The sequence below is a fragment of the Phycodurus eques genome, chromosome 15 (genome assembly GCF_024500275.1).
Source record: "Phycodurus eques isolate BA_2022a chromosome 15, UOR_Pequ_1.1, whole genome shotgun sequence".
NCBI classification, from domain to species: domain Eukaryota; kingdom Metazoa; phylum Chordata; class Actinopteri; order Syngnathiformes; family Syngnathidae; genus Phycodurus; species Phycodurus eques.
Window position 1 is genome coordinate 17,314,376 of NC_084539.1, and position 21,664 is coordinate 17,336,039.

The 21,664-nt window shown below is 40.4% G+C and overlaps 2 protein-coding genes across 3 annotated transcripts in view; both read right to left on the bottom strand.

Moving 5' to 3' along the window:
- LOC133414129 (proprotein convertase subtilisin/kexin type 5-like) overlaps window positions 1–850 on the bottom strand; it is a 31,410-nt gene extending 30,560 nt beyond the window's left edge. The window contains exon 1 of the mRNA XM_061699274.1: window positions 701–850. Within this exon, the coding sequence (XP_061555258.1) occupies window positions 701–850 (150 nt within the window). The remainder of the gene's footprint in view (window positions 1–700) is intronic.
- A 10,181-nt stretch (window positions 851–11,031) lies between these two features.
- LOC133414229 (mucin-2) overlaps window positions 11,032–21,664 on the bottom strand; it is a 38,595-nt gene continuing 27,962 nt past the window's right edge. For both annotated transcript variants that reach the window (XM_061699485.1, XM_061699484.1), the window contains exon 4: window positions 11,032–12,424. In XM_061699485.1, the coding sequence (XP_061555469.1) occupies window positions 12,235–12,424 (190 nt within the window). In that variant the 3' untranslated portion in view covers window positions 11,032–12,234. The remainder of the gene's footprint in view (window positions 12,425–21,664) is intronic.

A 21,664-nucleotide genomic window follows, 5' to 3' on the forward strand; every position in this document is an offset into this window, starting at 1 on the left:
CACTGATTAATGCGCTCCCTTTTCTCCACTTTTAGGGTATTGTACCGCACATGGTGGGTGGCAATTTTCTATATGAATAAAACAGTGGCGAGAGTGCTGTTTGAGGTTACCTGCTCCAATAATTAATATTATATGGCGCAGGCAAAATAAATGGGTGTGCGAGGTGAAAGACGCCGTAAATTAAACTTGACACAAGTGTTGCCGTTGACGTAATTAAACTAATATTTTAACTGAATTCTGCCGCGGCTTACAGCGACACTTCATTACCTCCCGCTTTATTTATTTTTTTAATGCATTTTATCATCTGCTGGTTTACTGCAGCTGAACGCAGCAGCTTCGGCTGTCACATCTGATCAATGTTTTAATACTTGATACCCCCCGAAATCCCAAAAGGATAATAAATGTCACCCTGCCCGGGCAGATGTTGAACGGCAAATTGCGGCGAATACATTTTCATTTACTGCGCCCCTTCCAAAAATAAAATTTACGGTTGTCTCTTGTATAATAAATGTAGTTTTATATATGATTTGGCAGTGCTTGTGTTTGCAATACTCAGCAAGCCACTTCATATTATCTGATATAAGAGCTATATATGTATGTACAGTATACGTAAGATAGTTAAAATTGTTACCATTTGCATACGGAGCTCCGATTCAAAATTTTCAGTCAGCTAGATTGAAGATTAAAATTGGCTACTTACCCGTCCCATATTTGTGAATCCATATTTCTCCGCTATCCTGGTCGCAGATTTTACACCTCCGTTTATCCTTAGGGCCCAGTCATTAGTGTAGAGGGCGGCTTGGCAAAACTGCAGGAAGTTTCCAATCCACAGCGCCACAAAAAGCTTCATTTCTGTCCAAGTTTCCCACTTTTACACACTTTCCCTGGGAGCATCAGAAGTGTTTAAAGTTGTAAAATGCCTCATAATTTTTTTTCCATTACCAGGTCATATCGGACATGCTTTTCTGCGGGGGAACTGGACTGGACTGGAATGGTCACTAGGCTCAAGCAGGTGTCAGATGGCTGGCCCAACATGGACGACAGGTATCAACACACACAATGTCCACTGTGTGTTACCAGCTCAAAGAAGATGCTATTTGGCCACGTAATCATCATCATTAACATGTGCTTTGTCTAGTTTTTAGCCTCCAAAATGGTGGATAAGACATTCAGTCAACAAGGAAAATGGGCATCTGAATACATTTCCTTGATCAACCATGGCACAGGTGTCAAACTCATGGCTAGTGGGCCAGATCTGGCCCACCGCATCATTTTATTTTATGCATAGTAATCAGTTAAACCTTCAAACTGTGCATAAGGCTACAGTGGCTTTAATTTATTTTTAAATCTAGTACCGAACAATTATTAAGTACAATTCATTGGTACTCAAATTTTATGCACATTTGCCTTTAAACATTTTGAAATGTTTGTTTTCAAACATTTAGATAGATTTTTTAAATGTAACTATTATGTGCAATGTGCTTAAATCATTATTTAAATACATTTTTTTGGGGTTTCCAATATTTTGCGGAATGTTAACGTTCAAAATGTGCATAATGTTACAGTGGCTAGTAAAAATAGTAGCAGTAGTAGTTTATAAAATTAAAATCTATGCCCCATTTTTTTTTATAAAAACTTGGGCCTACCCTACTTCTGTATTTTAATGTCGGTTATTACGGTGGTCAAGCCAACTGGATAGCCAACAATTGTTTTGAGGTGTTCCTTTGTGTAAACATTTGAGAATCGCTTATATGTAACTGTATAACAATCAATTACAAGGGCAATTTTGTATAGTGCAGACCAGGAGTCACAAATCTTTTTTACACTGAGAGCGACTTCTTTGGTATTGATTACTGCGAAGGGCTACCTGTTTGATAGACACTTCTGAAATAATGTGCTCAAATTACCTTTAATTATGTTATTATTGATAATTAATTCCAAGACCCTATTGAGGCTAAACTGTATATAAAATGCATGGATGGATGGATGGATGGATGGATGGATATTCATCTATGTGAAGACTGATCATGTTAATGATTCCTCGCAATAATTATCACCAATGATTTAACAAGGTGGGAAACAAATAAATTCAAATACGCACCCCCTGGCTGCTGATAATTCCCTATTGTTCGTTAACAATAAGCGCCAGGATAATTCCGGGTGGGAGAACGTGAGTCACAACCACTAATCTGAACTGAAACGGTGACACAAACGCACCTCTGATATTACCTCGGAAGTCAGACGATTTGTGTCGACTTCAGGGTGGGAAAAGTGTGGAAAAGTCAGGAGTTAAATGTTGATTTTGCGCTGTCCGCTTTTCACGTGCCCACCGTCCCACCTTGCAAGGTGGATAATTTGCAGGTCGACTTCAGGGTGGGAGAAGTGAGTGTTTGATATTAAATTCCATACCCCTGTCCCGTCTTTCCGCTATCCGCTTTCGCACAGACACAAATCCCTGAATGGTCTGAACTTCTGTTTCTCTGGCTGAAAGCATGCCGGAGAAGTTTTGCCTGTTTTGTGTTGAGACTTGAGCAAACACGGTTGCTTTCAATGGGATGGAGGGTGGTTAAAAAGTATTTAGGAATTAAGAGTAAGTATTTCACAATAATAAAGGATATACTGAGTATTCTGTCACAATTTAGGGGGAAAGAGCTCGTTATTTTTTTGGTATTTCGAGATGAGAGAGCCTCTTCACTGTCATCTCTATCAATGTGCGGCCTTCGTCCGCTCCCAGCATGACTAACCCCTCTTAAATCGTCCGGATGGGCTCTAATCACCAACCGCTGCTCACAATTTGTGCACACTGTAAGCCTCTTTCCATCAAGCGCATCTCCTGCCGTGTATGTGGGACGGCAGCAGAGATAACAGACAAATAGTTTGGAATAATATCGCACCATATGTATTGGTAATACAGCCTACATTCCAGACCCATCGGAGATACTGTAGGTTAAAAGCCATGATATATTGAGACCATATAAAAAAAAAACAACCATAACAACAACACATGGTTTAAGCACATTTCAACCACACTTTTTAAACACATAGTAAGTGTATTTGAAAATGCTTCAAAAATTGGAAGCAAAAGATTTCTAAGAAAGATGACATGATAATGACATGAACAAAAAAAATGTTTTATCGTCGTACGCCTTGAAATATTCGTAGCACTTTCCCTTAATCACATAGAATCTTTTTCAAACAAACAAATATATCGAAGCGGCATTTCAACATTTCAAAATCTTTTTATAAGTGTAACACAAAAATCCGCAATATAGCATGATAGCATGATAGGCGCACCGAGATATGGGGATGACTTTATTTTGCAATTTATGTACAGCAAAAGTGGAGTTTAATGCAAAACAAAACAATAAAGTCTATAATTGAAAAAGGCAGTGAAAGAATTGACGCCAACTATGCGGAGCTAATAAGTTGTGCATTTCCCCAGAACAGAAAAACAACGTTGTGGAGAGGCCATGTGTTAAACAGTGTACTGGAACGCTAATCATTGCACGTATGCTCGTTTTAAACACTGCACAGGGAATTTGGGTTTATGTGCCCTGGTGTGGAGCTGCTGTTTTGGTTTGCAGCAGTTGGTAAGCTCTTTCTAGAAACGTACACATCATCTTTTGTGTCAACAGACAAATGAAAAAAACCTGAAAAATCAAAAATCATTGTGTAGCTCTGTGGAACTTAAATACAACATTGTGGAGCTACTACTGTATATTAGTTAATCTGATAAACTGTTTATGTGCTTTGGTCGTTGCTGCTATAGTTTTGGTTAGTAGAGGCCTTCAAACGTGCAGAGCAGTTAACTGTTTAATGTCAGTGTGTGAACAACAGCGTCAGCTAATTACACTTCCTACCTGTTTTTTTTTTTTTTTTTTTTTCTTCCCCCTGGGAACAGGGACTGCAGCACGGTGTAACTGCGATTAGCTGGTGACCAGTTCAGGGTGTACCCCACCTCTCTCGCCAAAAGTCATCTTCGGTTAATCGAAGACGCTAAATTGTCCACAGTGCCCTGTGATTGGCTAGTGACTAGTCCAGGCTGCATTCTCTCAACAAAAGCTTTGATGGCCTCCAGCTCAGCAGTGAGTCTCACATACTTGGCAAATAAAGATGATTATGATTCTGATTCTGATTCTGATGTGCTCAAGCATTAATTGAAATTTGAGGGAGGTGTTTATTTTCCGAAGTGTATGACACACCCATCAGGATCCAATATATGCAGAAATATGGTAGTTCTTTTTAAAGTACATACTGTAGATGCTGACTGCTGTAACGTTAACACTATTTATGTAATCGAGCATGAAGAGAGCTATTTAAAAGGCACCGCAAGGAGACTACAAGCCAACACAAGTCGCCGTGTCCTCTTCAAAGACTTCCCTGTGATCTGAGCAGGGAATGAAGCGCCTCAAGGAAAAAGGATTCATTTTTAATGAGAATAAATGCAGCAGCCAATCAGAGGAGGGTCTTTAAAGGAGCACGTTCGCAGTGACCTGCCCGCTCGTGTTGTTTTCTCCTTCTCCTTCTGCAGCAAGCGTCCCCAACGGACACCCGACACGGATGCAAGCGATTACAGTCAGTCTAAATCTTGAGCTGTGAACGACAACGAGCAGGTTTGTGATGTAACCTGGCTCTCATCTGGCGCGGTGGAAAATAAATGAGAGGAGCGCAGGAAAACTTTTAAGTTGTCTCAGGCGTCTTCTGAGAGACGCGGGCACGTTTTGATGTTCAAGAGAATCGCTCGCTTTCAAGCGGTGACATGTTCCCCTGGAAATAATAGTCATAGGCCTTGACGTCAACATGAGCTCCAATACGCACTTTGTTCAAAGCGTCATCTCGGTTATTTATGTTGTCATGTATATATAACCGTTGTTTTTATATTGTCCTATTCAATTCGTCGCTGCAAAAGGAGAGGGCCAATGTCAGCTTTAAAGCACCCTTGCACAACTTATGATTTATTCATCCTCACGCAAATTCTTCCATCCATGTTCTGTAGCGCTTGGCCTCATTAGGTTCTACGGTGAGCTGCAGCCTATGCCGGCTTCTGGTCAGAGAAGAGGGGTACACCCTGGATTAGTTGGCAGGTAATTGCTGGTAAAATGTAGAAAAATAACTAGATGTGCAAGGATGAATCAATTGATGTGATAACTAACCGATTGTCAAATTAATCAAATTTGGGGCGGCTGTAGCTGAGTTGGTAGAGCGGATCGGCCACTGACTGAAGGGTCGGGCATTTAAATCCCGGCTCCAATTGTTCGCTGTCGAAGTGTCCTTGGGCAAGACAATGACCCTAAATTGCATCCAGGTCAGCATTGTAAAAAGGAAACACTTTTCACTTGTCTTACCTGGTTAAATGAATACAAAATAAATGAATAAATAAATATTTGCGTTTCATCAAAATAGGATATTTTCAAACATATTTTACTTTGGAAAACGGTTATCAACTTTTGTATCTATTTTCTGACATGTTACAGACCAAATCAGTACCTCAATCATAATCGCTTTATGTTTGTGCATTTTCTGCACCGTCAATTAGAAATAATGTCGTGTTTTTTTCATAAAGGGATGGAAAGTTTTTTTAAAATCCAATTAATCAATTAATCCAAAAAGTAATTGACAGATTACTCAATTGTTAAAAAATGTGTTAGTTGTAGCCTTACAAACAACAATTCACGCTGATATTTACACCTGTGGACAATTTAGCCTTCTCATTAACCTAAGATCATTTTTCGTGGGTTACGCCCTCATTTTTTCCCTTTCACTTCACTTGAGTGACGGCGTATCTAAAGCTCACTCGTTACTCAAATTTCGTTTCGAAAAACAAAGCAAAAAAAAAAACAAACAAACGAACAAGCAACTTGATGAACTCGTAAATTGAGGTATTTATAAGTCAAGGTACCACTGCTCTACACAATAAGCCGAACTGTCTCTAAATGACTCCAAATTACAGTCCGAGAAGTTTTACAGACACTTCCAAACCTCCGTTGTGGATGTTGTCTGGGCCCTTGTCCCAAAGTCATCCCACTCTTCCTTCAGATTCTCAGCATTCTGAGACCAATCAATGTTTTCTTTTGTTCCTTCCGCACAGCCTTCCAGAACAGTCGACGTCACAAAAATTGTTCACAAAAGTCTGTCACAGGTTTAGACTTTGACTCCGCCATCACACCATTGAGGCCCATGCAGAGAAGAATTCATGCATTTTTTTGTTTTTGTTTTTGTTTTATTTTAACGCAATCATCCGTCATCCATCAGGATTTTGGCAGGCCATCTCGCAATGGGTACTTTTTAATGTAGTATTGAACAGCCCCGCGTTAATGCGAGCGAGTGCGTTTCGTCTACATTTTTATTTTTTATTTGGTCACTAATGAGATTCCGATCTGAGTTGAAAGATGTGAGGATTCTTTCAAGTGTGACTTGAGGGTTTGTTTATGAGCAACGTTACCGATTCATGCAGAAGAGACGTTTGCATCGCATCATTTATTGCTTTAAATTGCATCAAACCTTGAGCGAGTCTCAAAGACAGGCTGAATTGTATATACTGTATACAGAGTAGAGATTCACTTGGGAGGTAAATAGTGCTATTTTTGATAGACTGTCTGACTCTGAGTTCAGTGGTTTCTCATTGAAGCAGCCCAGTAGGCGTGGTCTGCATTTTAACGTGAAGACACTCACAAGGACGAGGAGTAACCCTCCCTCTGCACATTTGCCATCAGAGTCACAGTATATAATTGATCGTGTGTCGTGTTAAAATACAACTGATTACCTCTTTTAAACTTGTATGAGAGAATATAAAGAAAAAAAAGGTCGTACATAACGGTATTTGAGAAGAATAGCCGTATTATATATATTCTCGTAAAATAAGGACTTTTTTTCCATGAAAATATACATCATTCTTGTAACTTTTTTTCTAAACATATACAACTTGTGAGATAGTGACTTCTGAAATATATATGTCATTCTTTTTGTAAGATTACACCTTTTCTGACATAAAAAAAAGCCCACGTCTTGATTCTCTAAAGATAATGAAATATTTCACAAAAATACTTTCTTGAAAACATACTCCTCGTATTCCTATATATTTGTGACCTTTTTTTCTAGGAAATATCCTACTTTTTGCTCTACAAATCTTTATTCTCTCAAGACTTCTTTCTTCAAAATATGTAGCTTTTTTTCAAATATAATTTATTTAGTTTGTTACCGTGCACATTGTTAATCAGTTTATTTGAAAGGGGACAATGCAATTTCATAAAACACATGAAATACACATGGTTAAAAAAGCCAGAATTAGCCAGAAGGCTAATTCCCATGACAAAGCCATGCCATGACAAACTTCTTAAATCTTGAGTCTATGAAAACACACTTAAACACATTGTAAAGGTATTTGAACAAAAATAAAAATAAATTACAAGCATAAAATGTATAGAAAATACTGTACGTATATTGGAGTGTCTGTACATGCATGTGTCTTTAAGAGGTGGGGTCTAGTAGGGTGCAGTGTGATGTCGGTGAGTCTGCGTGTGAGAGTCTGGGTGTGAGCTGTGGCTCACAGCAAATCCCACGTGAGTGTGCTCATTGTCTTTTTGTTTTACTGTTCTCCTGGCATTCAATAAATGGCTGAAAAGTGCAACGTTGACTGTGGCTCCTCTTTCCCACAGCAAGGGCATTACAATCAATAACTACAGGGGTACATTGGCTTACAAGTTTCATTCGTTTTGTGACCATGCTTGTAGCTCAAGTCACTCTTTTCTCAAATCAACTTTCCCCATTGAGAAAAACAACTGAACATTCTGTGTGGATGGAAAGAAGCATAGTGGAGCGCACTACATGCGTGCACGATGTAAAATTTTAGCTCGCAACACAAAGCAAAAAAATTGAGTGAGCAGAAGCTTGTAATGCGAAAAACTCATAGGTTTGGTGCACTTGTAAGTCAAAGCACAACTGCATACTCGGGCTTGAACCGCTTAGTTGACAAGTCGACTTTGCTACTCTGTTTAATGCTTGAGGTCGACTAATCGCTAATCACTTGTTTTTGGCATCTTGTTTTCCAATCAACCAATTTAAAGTGGACTTACAGTTAACTCGCCCGTCTGCTGCCGTTGCCGGAATATAACGCTCTGTGGAGCAGCGACAATTTTTACGTCTGCGCAGGTCTCTTAAGAGTAGTGGCGATCAGAGTACCCGAAGCTAGGCTAACAGCTATGCTACGTCCACGCATATGCAACTTTTTTTCGCAATAAAAATAAAACATAAAACTCTACACTTGAAAAGTTACAACTTTGATTTCTCTGTGTCATCATGTTTTTTCTTTCTTTATAGTGTGGCCCTAATACTCTACGCCACTGTATCGCCCCCCCCCCCAACCCCCATATAAAAAAACGCCACTGGCTACATGTATTAGCTTCTCCTCAGCATGCTGGTCCACTTGTCGTTTTCACACGGCCATTATGCACACTTGTTGATGCCCGGGGACATGCTTGTTTTTGATCCTCCTACCGACGTTGCACCGAATTGCGCCGCTCCGACGTCGACACAACAGCGTTGTTGGCGGAGGCCTCAAAAATAAAACGTGTCGCTACTGTGAAGCTTCTCTCCCCGCTGTGTTGCTGAATAGCTGCATTGCTGACAAAACAGTTACCACGCACACACATGTACACACACACACACACACACACACATGAACACGCCATCCCTCCACATGCACACACTCCCTTTATGGATTCTAAAGCACTTCTTGGTTTCCTTTTGTTCGCCACTCCAGGCTGGGCTCAGATCCTTGCCACTCGCTGTAAGCCCACTACACTCTATCGGGAGGATTACAGGCTGCGCGGTAGCAGATTAATGACTGACAAGTCCACGGCGCCACAAACGAGGCACGCCGCACGGTATATGGCGCTTTTTGTCCCACCGACACTGCGACAGAACTCAAATCACCGGGCTCCGGCGGGAGCCGTTTTACATGCGCTTTGCCCAAAAAAAACATTTTGATGTGTGTGTTCAAGAACATTTACAAGGAAACCGTGAGAAAAGCTAAAAGTCTGAACAATTTTTATTTTGCAACAATTTGAAACCCGCTAAAGAAATGGCGGAAAAGCTGCACGCTTTCACTCAGAGATCCTGCAAAATTGTTGCAACAGAGCATTTTACACAGATTTTACCTTCAATTATTCATTATCTCAAAAATATATGTAATTTTCCTCCTATGATTATATTTTTTTGCTCCAATATTGAACGTTTTTTTTTTTAAATATGCAAATTTTTTCTTGAAAATGTCTGAGTTTCTCCCAAAAAATATGATAGGTATTATATGGTATGGTAGCAAAAGCCTTGACCAAAACAAAAGTTGTAATTGGTGTCAAGAAAGTATGTTGACGTGATACATCTTGACTGAAGGACTCCTATCTAAGTTTAGCCTGGGTTGTTAGTGGATGTTAGTCTTTGTTGCATGTCCCCCCCCCCCTTCCCGCCCCGAAATCACCGGTAAGCGATTTAATTTTAAGGGTAATGTTGTAAGATCACTATGAAATGATAGTCATAGTTTGTGGTATATTTACTGTTGAAACTATTAACATAGCCAAGGGAGGGCATCAATAGTATTTTTTTGCTATTCATGTCAAGGCTCGGCCCCTTGGTTTACTGTATCCATACTTGGCTGTGCTACATACTGTAAAGTAAAATACACAATCACTTTATTTGCACCAATTATGGAAAGTAGCCGAGAAACTAGCTCCACAAAATGTCGCTTTTCCTGTCGCTAAAAAGAGGCCGGAAGCTCACACCACCTCGGAGCCTTGCTAGAAGCCGCTTATGTGTGTCATGAATCACTAAGTAGTAATATTTGGGACTTCTCACAGCCGTCAAACAGCTGAGGCTTAATTTCCTCAGAGTTGCCCTGCAGTGTCCAGGAAAGTGGAATGTGTGAGTGAAAAGGACAGAAAAGCATTTAGAGCTGGCCTGGTTCAGACCGTAGCCACACGGACACTTAATCTTTAAAAACGGGTGTTTTTCTTCATGTTTTGACACATTTGTATGCCATGGAAAATCAACCTTTTAAAAACTCTGTCAAGGATTACGCAGAAACTACGCACAAACCATTTTTCCTGAAACTTACTGTCGTTCAGGGGGTCCTCAGTTTACAACAGTGCTGACTTACGATATTTCGAAATTCTGAACTAGTTTGAATGATGAAATTGATTATTTCATATTTATGGCCTACTACTCCATTAGTGATTGACTATGGCGTATTAGGATTTGGGTACAAATTGGGGTTAACATAGGAATGCCGACATAAACCGAGGAACCCCTGTACCTGCTTAAGAGGGGACAAAAGTGAGCAACCCCTCAAAACGAGGCTGCAGTCAATTGCTGAGCCTAGTACATCTCCAGACTTAAACCCTATTTAGCATGCATTTTACTTGAGAGGAGACAAAAGACGGTAACCCCCCACCCCCTAGAAAACAAATAAACTGTGTGGGTATGGTTCAGCTTCGTTATCATTTCACCTTGAGGAATTATAACACATATAATAAATTAAATTTAAAAAAATTGTAATTCAATTAAATTGAATTCATTTATATATTAGATTTAATTTAAGGTCATTAATGGCGTAATTGTTCACTTGCCAGACTTGCATGGTTTCAACCCCTACTCAGTGACGATGTGAATGTGAGTATGACTGGTTGTCTTTCTCGATATGTGCCCGGTGACTGACTGGCGACCAGTCCAGGGTGTAGTATGCCTAAAGCCCATTGTAAACTGAGATTGGCTCCAGCTCCCCACAACCCGAAACGGGATAAGCTACAGAATGTGGATAGATACATGAATTTATATTTTGTTCAACTTATTATTCATCGCGACATTGTAACATTTGACGATACACGACTTGAAGTGACTAAAATAAACACACATAGCTTACCTTTACGGTGCAGTGTTATACTCCTCTGTCTCCACTTTGCTGCAGCACTGCCCTCAGTCTCCAACCAGATAAATTGAGTCTTCTGAAATGAGGCCACACTCCAAGCAGCTGTGGTAAAATACTTTTTTTATAGAGCATTATTCCATATCTGAAATATAACATCATGGCAGAATATGCACAGAAGTCTCTTATATACTGTACTTTTTAATGTAAATGTAGTTTATATACGTGTGGGAGAATGTGTGTGGGAAGGGAAATGTTTGCTCATGTGGAAATGTGTTGTGGTTTCTTCCACAATTATAATAGTAAAAGACGTATCTTTTCAATATTTTAAATACAAGTCTTTGATGGTGTCTTTAAATGTCTCTGAGTATAAAAGCTGGTGTTCTGACCCTCATTAGTCCATTAATGACGATGACTCCAAAATCTCTTAATGTTGTAAAACAGCTCCTTTTGATCTTATATATATTTGTAAAACAGCTCCTTTTGATCTTATATATATATATATATATATATATATATATATATATATATATATATATATATATATATATATATACACTACTCAAAGAAAGTGAGGTGTTTTTCTAAAAATTTCAGTATGAACCTAAAATGCACTATAACCTTTACAAACCCACTTAATTTGACCTTCTCTAAACGTTTGCGTGCATGTGTCCAACTGTTCAATGTTTCAGTACTTTTTGTACAGCTTGCTGCCCTCTAACAAGGAGCTGAATGACAAAATTCACACATGGTTTTTAATCTGCAAAGAGACCAAAACGTTTCCTGGTTCAGTCAGTAATTAAACAGTCTGCTTAATCATGCTGTTCACATTTTGACATAATTAATTCATTGATTAGGTAATTAATTAATATTAATCCTTGTTAGAGGACAACAAGTTGTGCAAAAAGTACTGAAACACAACAGTTTGACATGTGCAGTCAAAAGTTTAGAGAAGGTCTAATTAAGTCCACCTCTAGGTTCATCCTGAAATTTCACCCGAAAGGTGGCGATACCTAACTTTCTGTCAGTAGTGTATATTATCTGTGTTTATTCTCTTTACATCTCATCATTGCTTAGTCATATTGCACTTGAAGCGACCGTCCGGCGCCATAACAAAGCTGAAGAGGCCTTTTTGGAGAGCTCTAAAAGCACATCAAGGCATTGTCATCACCTCCAACAAAAAGGCGTTCAAATCTCAACCTTTGTGTCTCGTACTCCCACAGTTTTTCTTTTGTATATTTGCATGTTAAAATCCTCCAGGTCGCTCATGAAATCCCCCGTCTGCGGGGGTATTGCAGTAGCAAAAGTCTTTTTTGTTTTCAGAGGAACCAGAAGCATTTCTTCCTGTTCTTCTTGGTGGTCGCAGTGGGACGCACGGCCTGGGGGGAGTCCTGTTGGCTGGGCGAGCCGGACGGAGGGGTGGAGGTCTGGGGCGAGCCCTCGGGAGGGTCGCCCACCTTCCACGTGCGGACCACCTGTCCTTCCTGAAGACGAAAGTCGTGCTCTACGCTGGGAGGGGTGCAAAAAAAAAAAAAAAAAAATGTCAGTCACAGAAAAATAGATGCAGTGGATATAAAGATATCCATAATATTCATTGGACATACTGTAGTTAGCAGCTAGTAAAAGATGCTAAGGTAGCAGTCAACATCTTCGCTCAGTGCTCTTGTGTGTCAAACAACCACAAACTTGTAGGTCACAGAAAATCAAGTCTAAGTCATTTTGTTGACAAAAAGTTGGTCAATACCAGTCCTGGTTGTGAGACTTATCAAGCCAGGCATGGTTTATAAGCTATGTTTATGTTTTATCACGGTGCTTCATTTTCTTCAGAGTCAGTCAGCATAATAACCAATGTTTTGGGATTCGTGCCATCACAGAATGTCTTTTGTTTACAAAAAGTCCTGTCAAGCCACGTGAATGAGAACAATAGGAAGTAACCTATCCAAATAAAAACAGTATGAAACATTGAACAGAACCATCACTACTATTGATTAACCTGCTAGCCCAAGAAGCTCATGTAGCAGACTACATCTTCACTCAGCGTTTCTTCTTATCAAACAACACAAGTTGGTCAATATAGTCCCATCAAGCTAAGCGGAATGGGAATGAAAACAGGATGTAGAAACCTACCAAAATAAAAAAATATATATCTAACAATGCTTAACCATGAACAGAAACATCACGTTTAAAAACAAACAGCTCTTAAAGATCAATGCAAATCTTATAATTTAAAAGTTAAATAAAACGGAACTGTACATATGCAGTGATTCTTTCGCGCACCACTATAGGGAGCCCGCATACCACTCGTGGTACTCGTACCACACTTTGACAATCATTCACTTCGAGAGAATTCACGTAACAGCCAATAATTTAGCATTCAAAGGATTTCCCAAGACAATTTTTTCGATAGCAAGGCTGTCAACGCTAATGTTAGAGCTAAAATGTTGAATGTCTCTGAAATGACAAAAAGTATGAAATAACACCAATGGATGACACTTAGTCATGTGACTGATATCACCTAGCAGTGTGTTGCTTCCTGCTGTGAACCCACGCGTTTTTTTTTTTTTTTTTGGCCATTTCTTTTGCTGCTATTCCTGCTTATTATTAAGCAGTAGCCTAGTTAGCGGGTGTTTCTCATCACACGGCAGCAGCAGCAGATGCTTGGAATAAATATGAGGACTCCCACCATTGTGGCGATGCAGGGCCTGGTAGAGGACTCTCAGATTTATTCCCGTATAACAGAAAACAACAACCCAATGCCGCATTTTTTTTCTTCTTTTTTTTTTTTTTTACACTACTCGACAAGGTGTTCTCACACTTTTTGGTTACAGGGGAGAAATACATACAGCGGGCACAACCCCGTGAACTGTTACATAGGGCTTGAGGAGCTCTGCAGAAACGGGGGGGAATATGCACCTTGAGGGTTTACTGTACTTAACTTTTCCTACTGTCACAATTGGGTTTTGGTGGTGCTGGCGTGGAGTCAAAATGTGGAGGACCCAAGTACAGAGAAGCAAGACAGGAGGCTCAAAAAGGTATTAAATTTCAAAAACAAAAAAAGGCGAACATGGAACACCAAACACTAAATTAACAAAGTCCAAAAATCAAAATTCAAAGTAACAAAGAAACAAACCACTTGCCACTAAGAACCATGAAAGGACTAAGGAAACATGGGATATAACGACAGATGACAATGCACCAACCAAACTGAAAGAAAGCAGGGAAGTAAATACCGTACAAGCAAGCTGACGAGACAACACTTGAACGAGACACTAGTGGCTGGAGAAACTGATTGGTAGACACAACGGACACGACTGACAAGAACAGGTGGAAACGAAAACCAAAAGAGCAAGACTACACATTGACATGGCATGGGATACAGGGAAAAACATGACAAAAACAAAAACTAAAATATAATCAAAGCAAAGTCAACCAAAACATGGCCCATGACACATTTTCTTCAAGCGCTACTTAAAATGACAAGTACTTTCATGGCGGCATTTTAATCATGGTATTTCCGCTCTGTTTGTGGAGGGTGTTTTTGTAGCAGGTGCTTAGTATAGCCGGCGTTATCCCTGGTGCAGAAAGGGGACTGTATCATTGTACCTTGAACATTAAAGTGCTATCTTGTTCTTTCACAGACAATCATCAATGTTGCATCGAGCCACCAATCAAATCCCAGGAGGATTGGAGGAAAATTGAAATTGAAGATGAGGAACAAAAGCCTCAAAGACAGCAAGCAGGAGGAGGCAACTGAACAAGGATAGGCCTCATCATGCATAAATCATCCCTCGGGGATTCATCATCCAGTCATCTCAGGTAGGAGTGGAATTTACCTTTTAATTCCGGCTAATCGCGGGACGCTAAAAGCAGTCGGATCGTCACAACACATCGCGGCTTAAGACAGCGACATTTATTATTGAGAATATTTGGAGGCTGCTCAAGGAGCACTGAAGGTCTTGGCAGCGAGTCAAAACTATATATATATATATATAAACTCAACATTGTGTTCATCTCGTTGTCTTTTTGGCATAGTTTCATCAGTGGTAGGAAGTAACAAAGTACAAATAGATTTATCAGTTATCTGTACTTTACTTGAATACTGTTTATTCTGACAACCTTTTTACTCCCTGCATTCTAAAACACCTTACTTGTCAAACTACCTTTATTTTTCCCAACCTCCGCAAATGACGACACAAAGCAGAAAATATGTAACTAGAGAAAGGCAACATCAACTGCAGTTGGGCTCTCGATTGATTGAGATCTTGGGACTTTATATAGCGGGAAAAAAAACAGCGACAGAATGAATTGTGCCAGCCTAAACAACAATAGCTTCTGGCCTTTAAAAAGTTTCAATCTGATGTGATTTTCAGATGTTATCGTGAGCTAATTTACCATTTGTTTTGTTGTTGTTGTTCTTTTGCTCTGGACCCGCTGTCACTTCAGTCCTGTGAGTATTTGGCTTGTAGCATAGTTGTGTTAAGGGATATTTTTTCCTTCTCAGTAGGACCACCATGCAAGTTAATAAGAGGAAAACAATTTTGTTATTAGTTACTAAGAGTCTGTACTTTTTAAAAATACTTTTGTTTCAGTAAAGGAGTTGAATCAGCACTTCTACTTTTATGAGAGTACTTTGACACAGTACAGTGGTGCTCTGAGATGATGAGTGCCTTGACTTTTTTGAGATACGGGCCCCACTGCTAGCAAACTTAATGACATCCGGCCGCCATCAATTTACATAGATTTCCTTATAATGGAAGGACAATATCAGTTGGTTCCGCTTATGCACCATTAGGTCGGTTTACCAACTGCTAATAAACCTTGCAGAAGCAAAACAAAGAAGGACAAAGATATGCAGTCCTATTTTGTGTTCCCTGGTTATGTGGAGAGCAAATGTTATTACTGAGTGTTTTTATACAGACAGTACTATTAAGTGCAACTTGTCCGATATAAAACATTTTTAAAAATAATTTGTTTTTTGGGGGGTGCTGGAACAGATTGATTGGATTTCCATTAATTTCACTGGGGAAGGACATCACCGTATTTTCATTTTTTATTATTATTTTTTTTTTTAGTATCTTTACGACTACTTCAGTACACAGTATGAGTACCTTTGCCACCTCGGAGTTTCATCAAAGCATTTACGTGTTTGTATTGCACACAACCTTATTAGTAAACCTCTGACCCTTTCCGTAGGGTTTTCAGAGCAACCACAGACACGCTGGCATGCTGGCATGTCGATGAATAAATAAGACAATGTGTTGTTTACAGACAGCGGATGAAGAATGCTGCGGGTTAAAGATCAGACGCTGCGTCAAATAGCTTGGCAAAGAGCGAGTGAAAGGATGAATGATTACTGGGGAAATGCAAGCAAATAAACGCATTCAACTGAAGACCCGCCATTGTGGTCCTGTCGTCGATTACTCCGTGGACTCCATTTGCGAGGTGGGGATGCTGTGCAAAGTGTACAAATGAGGCAAGTTCAAATACATAACAACAGCAGCCAAATGTGAGGCTGGCAGCTGCAATCCGTCCGCTCTGTGGGGAGAAAATCTGTTCCTCGCAAAGTCCCGGTCACCGCTTTGGTTTACTTTGGGAGGCGTCCCAGCTGACGGGCGAGGCATCTGTCACTCGCTGCTCGGAGAAACCCGTTTAGTAAAATGTGTCGCTTGGGAACAAGCGGCGCCGAATATCACCGACGAAGCTCGTGGTTGGACAAACGACTAACCGGGATGTTGAAAGATGAAAACGCTTGGAGACATCTGCCAAGGCCTAGCATTTCAGGAGCCATATTTTGTACCTCGAGTAGATGCTCTGATATCATACACAGTGGCGCCTTGAGATACGAGTGATCCAATTGACAAGTTTTTCATTTTTGTTTTTGTTTTTATTTTATTTAATTGTGTGCTTTGACTTGCGAGCACAAACTTGATACAAGCGCAGTATGTGCTGATTAATGCGAATGGCTACCAGTTTGATACACACTTCTGCAATAACAAATATGCAAAAAATAACATTTAATTGAATTATTATACATGAATTCAATCATACATCATTATTAATTGAAAATGCTGTTCATGTTAATGATTTCTGAAAATAGTTAGCTGCAAATGATTATAGTATCAAAATGATTCTTTTTACAACATTCCTAGGTGAGGTACTGGTGAGGTATTTTTACAACACAGTTTCCCTGAGATTGCACACCTCATCACTGGTGAGGTATTTTTACAACACAGTAACATTTATTTGGTGTTATGTTTCATAATTATTTAATGTCCACTATTGTTTGGGTGCAATCTCAGGGAAATATTCTGAGTCTTTATCCCCCAAAGTGCACAATTAGCTCGCAGTTTGCAGCGTTTTTGTAGAGCCTCTTTACTGCGGGACGTCCCCAGCATTGCAATGCAATGATCTGGAATTCATAGTGTAGCTTGCTGGCGTGACTTGTACTTAAATGTAGGTTGAATACAGCTGGGAGAAAAGTTAATTATGTTGTGAGTAATTTGGAAAACAGTGGGTTTCTGTACGCCTTGTGAACATGCCGTTGGATTTCAATTATACGTAGTCTATGCAGTCTACAGTACACCTGCATTTTCAAGAGCAGTTATTGCGCTGCAAGTGGATAGAATCTTACACCAGAAGTAGCTTTGGCAAATCTGGCAGGGAGAATGTGCGTGCAAGAGTGTGAGATTGAGTGTGTGTGTGTTTGTGCGCAAAGGCACTGAAGTGTCACTCCGCCAGGATTGCTGCTATTGAGGAAATTGGAGCGAAATCTACTGTTTCAGCGTCTCTGTTGTGGGACAAATTTAGTGCAACATATGCGCTGAGGTGTGCTGACACAGTCTGTCCTAACAAGTCAAGCCAGCGGCCGCCCACAGAAATGATCCCTGTGTTGCCGTGATGGGGATGCTGCGCCTTCGCTTACCGGGGTGAAATTATTTTTGCTTCACGCGGTGGTTATGAGGATGATAAAATGGCTGCTAAATGATGCGCCGCGTGCATTATTTAGGTATTGACTGATCGCTGCTTTAGCGGGAAAGATTTGACAGCTGAGTGTTTCAACAACACTCAAGGATCCGCTGCCTCTCGCAGCAGAGAAAGGACAGGGAAATAAGAGCAATAAACATGATAAAACCACATCACATAAAAGATTCTAACAAAACATTTTCTTTGACAAGTGGCTTTCGTCTTCCAGGTAGTACTCAGCTGACAGAAAGTTCATGTCAAAGAAGGTTTACTTTAGCAAAGTTTCCTAAAACTAAAACTCACTAAAATACCTAAAACCCCAAAAAACACGACAGATCCATTCCACTTAGGCGTCCATTGACGTTCTTTCAACGTTTGCCTTACACAAGCATCTGTCCAAATAAAGGCCTCCTCTCAAATCGATGCCTCCCTCAAATAAACACCTAGTACTCTCTGCAAATGAGAAAATGAAGTTTTCTTTTTGAGGCGATGCGCCTTTATTTTGAAAATGTAATCGCAACTCAGCAGGTTAAATGTGGCAACCCTTTTTCATCACAGCACCATCTACTGGATCAGGTGGGGCACTTTTTATGCCAAATTAGAAGGGTTTTTTTCTTTCTTTTGTTTAACAAATGGCTGTCATATTTCAGGTAGTAGTCAGCTAACAGAAAGGTCAAGAGAAGATTTGCTCGTGCAAAGTTTGGAACATCTGAATCATCCCCCTTCCATTCCACTAAGGAGTGCATTGAAGTCCTTTCAACGTAGCTCTGTGCTCTTTTCAATCTGTTCCATTTTTCATGTGCACTTCGCTTCCTCCGTGAGCCTTTGAGGTGAGACGGGCCCAAAGTGTTTCTACAATAACTGCAATCTGTGCCGGACTTTTGGAGGCGAGGGGACCTTCACCCTGTCGTGATGAGGAAGAAAGATTGCGGCAGCGTGTATAACCTGAATATAGCCCCACTGCGGCTCAAGGTGTCTTCGCCATCTGCTCCCACACGAACTGACCCAAACGGGATGCGGTGCGTTTACGACAATACACGTGATGAGCAGAAGTGGCAAAAATCTCACTCACACAGATACTGCTGTAAAAAAGACTCTGGTAAAAGTACAGATTCATCTCAATCATGTAAAAAGTACAGACTCTGGGACGTACTTAAGTACAAAAGTAAAAAGCAAAACTGAATGTCTGTCAATTATATACAATACCATTTTAACTTGGCACAAGGAAAAAAAACAGAGAAGAGAAGAAAGAAAACATTACGTCTCATGTTGTCATTGTTTTTAAGCTAAGCGTGAGCTAGCGTTGACTCTACTTATCGAAACAATGTGTTGCCATAGCTTTGCTAGCGTGAACGAGGAAAGAAAAACTAAATTAGCTAATGATAACAAGTGAAAAACAGACACATTGGATGTATGAACTCAAAGCAAAGATTCTCAAAAAATGTCAGGCCACTCGTATCGCAAAGCACCACTGTATTTATGACAATAAAGACGATGATGGTGATGATTCTTCTTGGATGTTGAATATCTTGCAACCCTGAATCAGTTGCAGTCGTCATTAATGTTCCTTGGTTCACGTCCTCCGCATCGCCGATATCGTTTTTTTTCCACCTCATAAGAGCACAAGATCTCACGCAATCAAGATGTGGACCCTGGATGATGTCATTTTTTTAGTGAAGGTATCTGTTTTACCAAATGTTGGGAGTAAAATTAAAAAGTCAGTTGAAAAATAAATACTCCAAGTGAAGTACAGATACCTGAAAAATCTACTTAAGTATGTCATGAAGTATTTGTACTTTTATTTCCCACCACTGGCAAGCAGCTCGGAGTGAGTGGGTGCGAGTGGAAGAGCTTTAGGGATCTAATTTAACCGTGGGCAGGTTTCAAGCGTGATTAGTATTTATATGACACATCATCCACATGAGGCAGTGCTCCCCTCATCCCCCTCCCTACACCCCCAATCCCCCACCTCCTCACGGTGATGGGCACCATCTGGCAACCCGGCGTCGCCGCCAGTTGGGAGCGCTGTGATGACGGCAAAACAAGCGCTCCTTTTTTTTTTTTTTCCTCGCGCCTCTTGGCTGCTCAGGTTTTCACGCCCGGCAGTACATCTGTCACATAAAACCAACACTGGACATCATGGCTGCACTGTTTTGTGAAAGGATTATTGTAACCTCACCAGCGAAGCGGATATTTTTCACGTGTGCGCAACACTGGTCACAGTTTTATTTAGTGTCCCCTTCGACGACAAGGATTTAATCGTTGATGAAACTGTAGAGCTGCTGTACTACATTCTCAGTGTGTTTTTGTAAGCCTTGTTCACACAGAGATCCTGCAAAAAAATATATAGACAAACAATCATTCACACATATGGACATTCAAGTCTTAAATTCAAACCTAACACGCATGCTTTTGGAACGTGGGAAGAAGCATGGGCAGAACATGCAAACTCAGCACACGAAGGCCACAGTCGAGATTCGAATGCTGAACCTCAGAACTATACGGTAGCAGCACTGAAATAACCGGCCAACCTAACTCCAGCTCCTGACATTACTCCTTCGGCCACGCCCCTTAAAGGCGCACATCCAACACACAAATACGACAGTATGTACAGTAATTAAACTTTATAAAAACCTTTTTTTTCTTTACTTTTATCATATTATACTGTTCTTATACAAGACGTTGCTATTTTCTTTATTAAAAACACGTAAGAAAAATGAGTATTGTTTTTTCCTGAAACGGATCAGTGGCATTTCCATTCATTTTAGTAGGAAAAATGAAATATGAGTAAATTGAGTTACAAGCTTAGTCTCAGAATGAATTCAACTCATAAATCAAGGTACCACTATAGTTCAAACTAAACTACAGCATCTAAGCCCATCTTGTTTAATAGGTAAAGAGATTTTAGCCCAATCTTCTCTTTTTGGGGTTTGCGTGAAAGAGCACCGCACACAGAACAAATAATTCCCCTTGCCCCCAGCCGCCAAATCCCCGACGACTGCTGGTTGTACATTTCATCTGCACAGTTCAGAATGAGGCCGACGCCTTCGGTGTGTATCCTCGTCCCCCGCGAGGCGCCTGTTGCGCGGCGGCTCAGCCCTGAAGTAAAGATGGATTACTGCAGAAGAACTGCCTGGCCTGCCCTTTTACACGTTTCACACACACCACTTCTCCATTATCCGCCTCATCCGTTGTGTGGCGCACACGAACACACACACACACACAAAGAAGCAGGTCTGGAAGCTCTGACAGAGTCGTTAGAGAAAGGTCAAAGTCAAGAATCTTGACAAATCTTTCTTCAGAGAGTGAAAATATGTCTCTCACATTCATTTATACTGAAAGCGCAGCAGCTTGTATGTGTCGGGTTTCTATCCGTTGAAAGTTATCTCTTCTTCTCTCAGCCGCCTCCATGTGTTATTGGTCGGAGGAGGCCATGCGTAGTTGTGAGAGGATCAATGTCTCGTCAGATATGGACAGACGGTGTGTTGGAAAGAGTAAAACCAATCTTGAGGATTGCCTGCGGGTGTATCGGCTCTGGGGACTTAACCTTATTAATCGATAGGCCGGCCGACCGCGGACTGCTCAAGTAAAGAGCCTTTGATTTACATCATGTATGTTGAAGCATCAAACATGTATGGACGCAGAAAGAAATACATTTGAAATCTGCCTTCCTTTCTTGTTCCACCACTTTCTTTGTATGAAACAAAGTGACCTCATTTAAGGCTAGAAATAGTAGAAAGTCGTTATTAGATCAGAATGATTCAAGTTTAACCCCATCTACAAACT